At 49.4% G+C, this 10,362-nt stretch overlaps 1 protein-coding gene across 3 annotated transcripts; it reads left to right on the top strand.

Annotated features, from left to right (window-relative positions):
* The first annotated feature begins 483 nt into the window (after positions 1 to 483).
* On the top strand, positions 484 to 9,740 carry Tbc1d21 (TBC1 domain family member 21). Of its 3 annotated transcripts, none has more exons than XM_078048958.1 (11): positions 484 to 664; positions 3,233 to 3,340; positions 3,459 to 3,562; positions 5,256 to 5,350; positions 5,795 to 5,905; positions 5,993 to 6,093; positions 7,053 to 7,149; positions 7,488 to 7,585; positions 8,453 to 8,569; positions 9,260 to 9,343; positions 9,708 to 9,740. In XM_078048958.1, the coding sequence occupies exons 1-11, from the start codon at positions 605 to 607 to the stop codon at positions 9,738 to 9,740; spliced, it is 1,008 nt and encodes a 335-aa protein (XP_077905084.1). In that variant the 5' UTR covers positions 484 to 604. The 3 variants fall into 3 exon arrangements, with proteins under 3 accessions (XP_077905084.1, XP_005316832.1, XP_077905085.1); XM_005316775.4 differs by having other exon boundaries at positions 7,485 to 7,585; XM_078048959.1 differs by lacking the exon at positions 3,233 to 3,340 and having other exon boundaries at positions 7,485 to 7,585.
* The last annotated feature ends 622 nt before the right edge of the window (positions 9,741 to 10,362 follow it).

The following is a 10,362-nucleotide window of genomic DNA, read 5'->3' as shown; positions in this document are numbered from 1 at the left end:
AGAGGCTACCATTCAAATACTAAATCTGAGTTACTCAAGGAGATTTATCAGAACATATTCCTAGGCCCCCAGCCCAGACCTACTGATTCAGAATCTTTGAAAGTGGTCCTCCCAAAATATGAAACATGAAGATTAATTAGGTTTAGACTGTAGGTTTGGATACTGGTTGGGTGAAATAACAAGCTAAGGAAGTCCAGAGGGAGAGCCAGGAATAAGGTGAGAGGCTTCAGGGCCCACCTCTCTCAGGAAACCCACCCTGAGCAGCCCAACCCATACTGATCCCCACGCCTGCTGAGTCTAACCCCCACTGCACATGCCACACGTACTGCGATTTTTCTGGGTGACTAGTAGTTTTGGTCCCGTGACTTCTGTGTGTCTCACTTCTGAAGGTGAGCACTCCCACTTTCTGAGGTCATTATGATGAGGGTTCCAGGGACTTTGTGACACACAGCAGACTGGCTCTGTACAAGTGTGGTTCAGGAGAGGCCCAGTTCCTCTTGGAACTGCAACTCACCTAAGCGGAAAGACACCTTCCCCTGCTAATTGAGCCTCACTCCAAGTGAGTGCTGGTCAGAGGCTGCTCTGAAGACAGCTAGCAGGAGCCATGACCACTCTCTCTCCTGAAAACAGCCTCTCTGCCATGCTGTCAGCCTCCTTCATCCTGGTGTGTGTTCTTCATCAGTTCCAAGTGCAGCCCTTCCCAAACACTGGTTTGCTCTGGGGCCCTTTCCCCTGCTGGGTGGGAAAGGCGAGACCCCTAAGCTGACACAGGCGGTTGTACTTGATCTTACTACCATTAGCAGGATTGAGACACCCGTGTCTCCTTTTACCTTATCTCTAAGCCAGTGTTACTTTCTCCCCAGATGTAACATTCTGACTTAGTACTGAGTTTTAGATTTGCCAATTCACTCCTGAAAATGCTGGTGAATTTTCTCTGGTGCTTTTGCCAACAATTTCAGTAGGCTGCCACCAGGTGGCAGTAATGCTTTTGTTAGTAAGCAGTTCCAAACCTAGTTAATAAGATTCCTTAGAAATCCGCCCCCGTCATAAAAATTTTCCACACGGTATTTTTTAAAAAAATCATAACTAATTATAATGCCCTCAACCAATCTCAAGTCTCATTAATCATAGTGATTAAGAGAGTCATGCATAAAAAAATGCAAAATGGGCACCTCTTTTCCACAGTTTTAAATGTTATTGCTTTACTGCAGATTATCCCCAGGTCTTGATTTAAATTTTTTATGTTCTCTGAATTTAGAGAAGGCTAATAATAATAAAATAAGCTGTCACGCAGCATTTATCGTGCACAATGACTGTCCTAAATGCTTTATGTATTCATTCTCACCATAGTCCTATGAGATAGATGATGCTATTATCCTCATTTTACAAATAAGAAAATGGAAGCACAGAGACTTAGAAACTTGATGACAGTCACACAGCTAGTAAGTGTAAATCTGGCATTCAGATCCATGCAGTGGGCTGCAAATCCATCTCATACATGAGGGAGCCTCCAAGTGTGGAGATGGTCACTTATGATAACAAGGAGAGTGTCTGTGGGTTGGGACAAGGTATCAGGGTCAACCTTGCTTCCCAAGGGTAGGCCAATGTCAATTTCTCTGTACCTTCTTGGTCCTCTACATCCTATTTTTGATTCAGAAGATAGCGCATGAATGATTTATTAAAGAATTGATTATTATTAAAGATTCTCAATCCAACCCTATCAAACACACAGTGAAATTATTCCCATTTGGGGCCTGTGGGCTCTTATCTTTTATTTCTATTTACTTTCTAATGTCATTCCTCACATGGTCTGTGGACCAGTGTCATCACCAATCACCTGCGAGGTGTCAGGGATGTATGATCTTAGGCCATGCCCTGAACTTCTGAATCGGAATCTGCAGGTAGGAAGACCCTCAGCTGGGTGCCCTGACATATGCCAGTGATCCCAATGACTGGGGAGGCTGAGACAGAAGTATTGCAAATTTGAAGCCAATCTGGACAACTTAGCAGGACTCTGTCTCAAAATAAAAAAGGCTAGGGATGTAGCTCACTGCCAGAGTATGACCAGGTTCAATCCCCAGTACTGAAAAAAGGAGGAGGAGGAGAGGAAGAGGAAGAAGAAGAAGAAGAAAAAGAGGAAGAAAAAGAAGACCCTAATGTGATTTGTATGCAAACTTGCCTTGAACACATGTGCTCATATTCAGGTACCCAGGAAAGTCGAGAGTTTGAATGTTAGATCATCTAGTCAGCTGCTGCTCTCTGCCCTCAGCACATCTCTTTGTCTGCAATGTGACATTCAAGATCCTCTTCAACAGGAGTGGCACCAAAGGGAGAGAGGAAGCTTTCCCTACTCGAACAGAAACCCAAACTCCTACTTATTATGATATAAACACCTTGTATTGCTTTGCAGGCAAAGCACTTGCCTTCCCCCCACCCCTGACTCACACAAAAGCACACACATACAGGTGTGTGCACACACGCACAATACACACACACCTTATCTAAACTAGAAACAGTTCCCTGTGATGAACTGTTCTACATTTCCAGGATATATAAACTGGAGCACAAGAATGTGTTTAATTAGTGCATATCTTGTGTTTTTCCACTACCCAAGCAGTTTATATTATTATAGAAAATTTTGAAAGTACAAGATAAAGGAAAAAAAATTCCTATTATTCAAAGTGTATCACTGTTGTTTCTGACGTAGAGGATGTTTGTGTAATTTTTTCCCCAAACAATTTTTACAGTGGTTAATAAATGTTATATCAGAGGTGATATAGTTTTTATAATATGTGACATAATATGTAAGTTGCACTGTGAGTATGTGGTAGTGCTATAGAGTACAGTACACAGACTATTGAATATCTAATTCCTTATTTTGCTTTTCTTGGTTAACATTTGTATTTTTCCAGATGATTATTCATTCCTTGTGAACCTCTATTTTTATGTGCCTCACAGTATTCCATGGTGTATATAAACCATAGTTTACTTAACTGTTCCTTTATTGGAGCACATTGACTGCTTGTCTTTTCATTTTGGTAAGTAATGTGCAATGAAAATTATTGTGCATACAGGATTCTTTTTTACTTATTTTCAGTAATTTCCTCATGAGTCAGAAGCTGTGAGCTTTGATATTTATTGCAAAGTGCAGAGTGTGTCATTTAAAATTCACTTTGAATGAAAAGAAAAGCCAAGGCCCCTCACAGAGGGCTGAACTGCTTGTCCTCGTCAGGTGAAGAGAAAACCTCCCATTGACAAGACGGAATGGGATAGCTTCTTCGATGAGAATGGTCACTTGGCCAAGTCACGGGACTTCATTTGTGTTAACATCCTGGAAAGGGTATGGTCCCCAAGCTACCCTTGGCCTTGCCCTGGAACTGGGGGGACAGAAGTGGCTTGATGTTGGGTGGAACTCTTTGGCAGGGCTCCCACCTCCCAAACCCACCTCCCACCCCCAGGGTCTGCACCCCTTCGTGAGGACAGAAGCCTGGAAGTTCCTCACAGGCTACTACTCATGGCAGAGTTCCCAGGATGAGCGGCTCACAGTGAACAGCATGAGGAGGTAGAACATTCCAGATCCTCTGTCAGAGGAGGGTGGCTGGTGCTACAGGTGGCAGGCACTGCCCACCCTAGCCTGCACATTCAGTCTTCTTTCCCTATTTGGACTACTCATTCTGGGAGACAAGACCTCTCCAACCCGTGCTCCCCACCCAGGCCCCTGACACAGCAGGTGCAGCCAGGTCTGAACCAGCACCTCCGCAGTCAACCCCAGGCATGAGCTTAATCCCAGTACCTCTTCTCATGACCCATTCCCCCTGATCCCATCCTCCCCTAGGCTTGTGATAACTACCTCTGAAGCAGCCCTGGAACTGCTTCTCCCACCTTCTTTCCCTGGCCCCATCCCTGCCCACCCCTCAGCCCCATGGCTGTGCTGCCTTCCCTGGGTCCTCCACCTCCCGACCCATGCCCACATCTCCCCTCCCCCAAGAGCCCAACAGGAGACTTTAAAACATCCCCAGTGGTACAACTAGTAATATTTCAAATAGCATAGTCTTTCCGCCAAGGCCTATCCTGGTCTTGACTCCTCCTGTTTCAGCACCTCACCTTCTAACCGCACTGTCTGGCTGACTGGCACCCCATTTGCTCACCCCACCCCTGCCCCAGCACAGACCATCTGTATTCCCTCTGCTCTTGGTCTGCTCTTTGTCTTCCACCCCTACTGGGCCTCCTCATCATCTACCCTCTCAAAATCCACCCTTCCTCCAAGGCTCAGATTGGACAGGGGACTTCCTCCAAGCAGCCCTCCCAGACAAGGGAGCCAGGATGTGTTACTTTGCTAACACACAGTCTTTAGAGTCTACCTGTGTTAGTCTTCTAAGGCTGCTGAAACAAAGTTCCATGGACTGAGAGGCTGCCCATAACAAGACAGTTTGTCCCTCATAGTTCTGGAAGCCAGAACCCAAATCAAAGCATTGGCTTTCTCCGAAGGCTCTGGAAGAGAGCCCTTCTTCACTTTCCAGCATCTGGGGGTTCCCATGTTCCCTGGTGCTTCACTCCAATACACTGGACCCTGGTGAACTGACTTGTGTCCTACATGATCACATGACCATCTATGTGTAAATCTTACAAGGAGAGTTGCCACTGGATTTGTTGTCCCCCCAGAATATCCAGAATGTTCTCATCTTTCGATCCTTAAATGATCACATCTGCAAAGAACCCTTTTCTAAATAAGTTCACATTCATAGGCTGTAGAGCCCTTCTTCACCTTCCAGCATCTGGACATACCTTTTTTCAAGGTTACCGGTCTGCCCAGTAAACCAACAAATCACATTTTAATAATAAGCACAAACCACCATCTAATCGAATCCTCCCAATTCTGAGGTGTAGGTGCCAATATCATCCCCATTATACAGATGAGGAAACTGAGATTTAGAGAGGGAAAGTGACATCCCCAAGCTTTGACCCCAGCAGCAGACACTCAGTTATTAAGCTGTAGAGCCAGGATTCAGGTGCAGAGGTTGGCCTGCAGAGCTCAGAGGTTAAACCATCTCTATCTTGCACTCCAGACCCACATTAAAGAGTGTTGGGGGCTGGCACAGGATGAGATGAGGGGGAAACATCACAGTAGGGGCAAGGTGGGCCAGGCTGCCCTGTAACCTCCTTGGGCCCAGCAGCTGTTGCAGCTACTCAGAGTTCTCTTCCCCTCTGAACAGAGGGAGAGGCCACCTTGCTCAGCCTCGATTCTGTTCTCACAGGAAGAACTACAATGCCTTGTGCCAGATGTATGAGAAGATTCAGCCCCTTCTGGAAAACTTGCACCGGAACTTCATAGAAACTCAGAACAACATTGGTGAGCAACGAAGAATGAGAGAACTAGGTGGGGGGGGGCGGGAGGGGTGCTTGGCGAAGTCATTCCCACCCCCTTCTCAGCCATTGCCAGGACTGGATGGTTCCTGCCATCCTAGGAACTGCCTTGATTTGTGTCTGGAATTTTTCCATCTACACTTGGCTAATCCACCTGCTAGGTCTGTGGGGTGCCCCTAGACACATAGAACTTTGTCCCCACCCCACCTTGAACTAGATTGGATTTGAATTGGATGGGGCCGGGCATTCCTGGCAGAGGGTATGGCCCAGAGGAGGGGAGAAATCCAGACAGCTGGCGGGCTGAGTAGTTGAGTATGGATAACTCTCTCCCAGTACGTCTTAGGGTCAGCCTCTTGGGGTGGGGGGTGAACTCATCCATGGACCCTCTGCTCAAGGTGACCTAGTGCAACCCCCTTTCCCCCTGACCTAGCATATGATCTCCAGAGACTCTATGATAAAGATCCCCTGGGGAATGTCCTCATTGACAAGAAGAGACTCGAGAAGACCCTGCTCCTGAGTTACGTCTGCAACAACCAGGCAGGTGAGCTAGAGGGCTGCCCCTGCCCACTTCCGGTTCCTTCCTGGGACCAGGCCCAGCCATCTCCTCACAGTGCCCTCTTCTCTGCAGAATACCAGCGGGGCTTTCATGAGATGGTGATGCTTTTCCAGATCATGGTGGAGCATGACCATGAGATCTTCTGGCTTTTTCAGTTCTTCCTGCAGAAAACAGTGAGGACTGGGTCGGAGCTCAGGGACCCACCGCTCCCCTAACAACCCCTCAGGCTTGGGCAGGTGTTAACAGCCTCTGCCATTCTCCTCAGCCCCTAGACAGACTTTTGAGGCACTGAGGAGCCTGGGAAGTCCCCCAGAGGGGTGGCAGGCACTGGAAGGTGAAGTGGGTGGAGCAATGCTCTGAGTCCACCTGTCACCAAATCTTGAAAGAGTGAGTGTAGCTGGCCAGGCCCAGTGATGGCACCCTTTCCTGGCATTCCCTTCCCCTAACGTAGCTCTCTTCCCTGTCAATCCTCGGAGCTCTCTAAGGCTTCCAGAATAAAACCCAGTAGCTTTAGATAGGCATTCAAGACCTCCCCTTTTGTCTTGGCTACCCACTGCTCCCTCTACATGACCTACACTCCAAACACCTAGGGACTTTGGAGTGCCCAGGTACACCTACTGTGTCCAAGTTGAGGGATGTTGAAGGTGCTGTTCCCTGGAACACCCCACTGGGAAGTCTCCTTCCATGCCAAAGCCCCCTCACTCACCTTCTACCCCTTCGACAATGTGCTCACTGCCCTTACCTTTGTCCTGATTGGCCCTGATGGAATGGTGTATATGCATAGAGCTAACAGGTCTCACTAGACTCTGAATCACATTGGAGACATCTCTGCATCCCTAGCCCTATACACACACACACACACACACACACACAGAGTAAGATGCACACAGTACGTCCATGGCCACCCATGCACAAATGTATACTAATATACAAACAGGCACACCTGCACACACAGGCCACATCATAGATATAGATGAGTTATTAGTCACACACTCACGAAGTAACAGAGACCTGGTCTAAGGCCAGTCACAAAGAAGGCCCCGTGGTTGGAGCTGGAGGAAGTGGGGCTGATTCTTTTGGTGCCCTCAGCTGAGAAGGACTCGGTTTCCCTCCCTGCACCCACCTCGTGCAGGAGCACAGCTGTGTCATCAACATCGGGGTGGGCAAGAACCTGGACATGCTCAACAACCTGATCACTTTCCTGGACCCCGTGTTTGCTGAGCACCTAAGTGAGTGGTCCCCATCTCCTGGCACCTCATACCCACCACCAGGGCAGGCATGGGAGGGGCCAAGCCCAGCTACAGCAGCTGCCCTTTGTCCTGGGGAGAGGGAAGGCTTGGTGGATCTTCTGACCAGTCCCTGGGAGGTCTGCACTGTTCAACGTCAGCCCTAAACAGTCTCCAAGGGCAGGTGGAAAAGTCCCAGCCAGGGTCTTCATGTTTCCCAAGTGTCTTGCGTGCTCTTGGTTATGATCTCATTTGTGTGTGTTGGCTTCATCGTGTGTGCTGTCCCCCTTTTCCCCTGACCTCAGCCTCCTGGGCTGCACCTGCTTCTCTCCCCACAGAAGGGAAGGGTGCAGGGGCCGTGCAGGCCCTCTTCCCCTGGTTCTGCCTCTGCTTCCAGCGTGCCTTCAAATCCTTTGATGACGTTTGGAGGCTCTGGGAGGTGAGGTTCTCAGCTGGGGACCCGTGGGGGAGGCTGCACCTCTCGGGTGGCAGAAGCTGCATTTTCCTTGCCTCTCCTTTTATCCTGGCTTTGGATGGAGCATGGTGGCTTGGGGATTATTGAGGCCAACAACCCTGCTTCTACCTTGTTGGAGGAAGCTAGAGCTTCAGTTTGCCCATCCTTCCATTCAAAGCAAAGCCCCACTAGCTGTGCCTTCTGGGCCTATGCATGAGGCCTGGCCAGTGTCCAGCTGCCTGCCAATCTGCCCCTCTACTCTCACTGCCCTGGCTGCCCTTTGCTTTACCTTTCCCACTACTAGAATGATGGCCCCCAAGGATACCCATAGTCTTCTGCCATAGTTCCCCAGGGCCATCAGCAGATGAACTTCCTTCAGAACATACCCACCACTCATCATTGCCCTGCCCAGAGACTGCCACTGCCTTTAGAATCCAGCCTGGTGTTGAGTGCCCCATGAGTCAGCTTCCACTGGCCTGGCCCCTCCCTCCTGGACTGCTGGTCTCCTTGCCCAAGTCCATGATCAACACAGGCCTTCAGTGACACTGCTGATTTGTTGAGTTTCTATCAAATTTTGCTTTGCCAAACTCAACTCCCCTCAAATGTTATAGTGTCCCAGTACCCCATCCCACCAGTGAATTCCACAAGGCCTTTGTCTGAATCTCCAGTAGCCAGCATGATGCCCAGAGCCACAGGGGTACCTGTGAGCACTTATCCGAGCAAATGAGTGAGCGAGGCATCAGCAGGCCCAGGAATGGCTGGTCCTGGGCATGCGGTTGGTGGGGCTCACCATCCTCAGGGTGTCAGCAGTCAGGCAGCGGGCCCCAGGCTGAGACCACTTATCTCCCGCAGGTTTTGCTGACAGGAAAGCCCTGCAGGAACTTTCAGGTGCTGGTGGCCTACAGCATGCTGCAGATGGTGCGTGAGCAGGCCCTGCTGGAGAGCATGAGCGGAGACGCCATCCTCCTGGTGAGAGCACCCACAGGCCAGGACCTGCCCTGGCCTCTGGCGGCCCCAACACCCTACCTGCCATGGCTGAAAAACCCAGGCTTATGTGGCACTGGGCTTCCATGCCACCTTGCCTTTGGGCAGGAATAGTGAAGAGACCTGAGCACTGAGCACTGTGCTGAGGGCTTTTCCTAGACTAGCTGGTTTAGGCCTCTGACAAGCCCAACACAGAGGCGCTATGAGGACCTTACCATCCTTAGTTAGCATTGCAAGGAGACTGGGACCTTGAATGGTTTAACTTCGACTCTACTGCCTTGTAGTTAACCCTGGGCCCTGGGGCACTTCTGTTGCAGGAGGACCTAGAGGTTTCCAACTCTTTTTAAAAATAGAAATCTTTGAGAAAAATATCCTAGGTGTTGTCCCAGTAATAAACCAAGATCTCCTTAGAAGTGCCTGAGACAACTGGTGGAACTCCAGAACACCCTAGACCCCTGTGTGAAAACTGTGTTGATCATTCCTCCAAATATGAAATTTCAGGCACTGTTTCAAGCAGGATGGGTAAAGGCCAGGGGACCCCCAACAACTTCCATGAACAGTGGCCTTCTTCCCTTGTGTCCAAGAGCACAGGGAGACATGTTTGCCTACACACACACACACACACACACACACACACACACACACACACATACAACCCCTGGCATCTCCCTGCAGGCCTGCAACAAACTCATCGACCTTGATGCTGATGAGCTAATCTCTGCCGCCTGCATGGTTTATGCTGAGCTCATGCAAAAAGATGTAAGTTGCCCAATATTTGCCCACCTCTTCCCCCTTCTCCTCCTAGAAGCCTTCCCCAACTTCCCAAACCAAGCCCACAGCAGACACATTCAACCTCAGAAACACAGTCTGTGCTACGTCCTCTGCTGCCAGCCCAAGGAATTTGTCCTGCATGGTCTTTTCTCTGTGCCCATGTGTAGCTCCACCTCCCGGGATAGATTGGAATTACCAGCTCATCCCCATCCCTGTGTCCATCCCCGTGGGTCTGGGCACAGGCCTGAGCACTCAGGAGCTCAGGAGTATGTCACTGGCTGGATGAACTGAAGGAGAGCAACAGACCAATGTGTGTCTCTCTCACTCCTGCTGGAACTCTCCTCTTCTCCAGGTTCCTCAGCCATTGAAGAATTTCTTTCTCTGAAAACATTGATACCCACCATGGACAGGTGCCTTCAATGAACCGAAGGTGGTTCTTCAGTCCTGAGGTCAGGATAAAGGCCGGCAGGGTGATGGGGTGAGGGAGCAGGTAATACAGTCATGAAACAAACAGCCTTTGAGTAATGGTTTGTGGTGGCAGTATGTCTCCTTTGACATTAGGAGCTGAGGACACATGGGACTGCACAATAAGAGAGCCTGGTGGGCAGATCACTGTGAGGCTAGAGATGTGCTGGGATGAGATTGTGTGGGCCAGCAACATATCCCCATCTAAGGGTTTTCCAGGGCTGCAGTAGATCCATATCTGGAAGCAAATGGTTAAGGGCAGTGCCAACCTTGACACACTTCCAGGCACTTGTGCAAGACAATACTAAACATATCTCATGGGGATTAGTCTGCACCTGGGACTCAGGTCCCAACAAGCTGACCCCGGACATTGCTCCCCTCACCCCCATTGCTCCCCTTATTCTTAATACACCCATCAATCACACAACTAAGTTATTTTCCTAGGCTTCTTCACTGTCAGTGGAAAGACCAGCAGGCAATCCCCCTCCTGGTTTCAAAGCCCCTTCACAACTGCACCTTCATTTCTCAGCCTACAAATGTTT

This window comes from Ictidomys tridecemlineatus, chromosome 5 (assembly GCF_052094955.1).
Source record: "Ictidomys tridecemlineatus isolate mIctTri1 chromosome 5, mIctTri1.hap1, whole genome shotgun sequence".
Lineage (NCBI taxonomy): Eukaryota > Metazoa > Chordata > Mammalia > Rodentia > Sciuridae > Ictidomys > Ictidomys tridecemlineatus.
The sequence above is the reverse complement of the archived record's forward strand: the minus strand, read 5'-3'. Positions and strand labels throughout refer to the sequence as shown.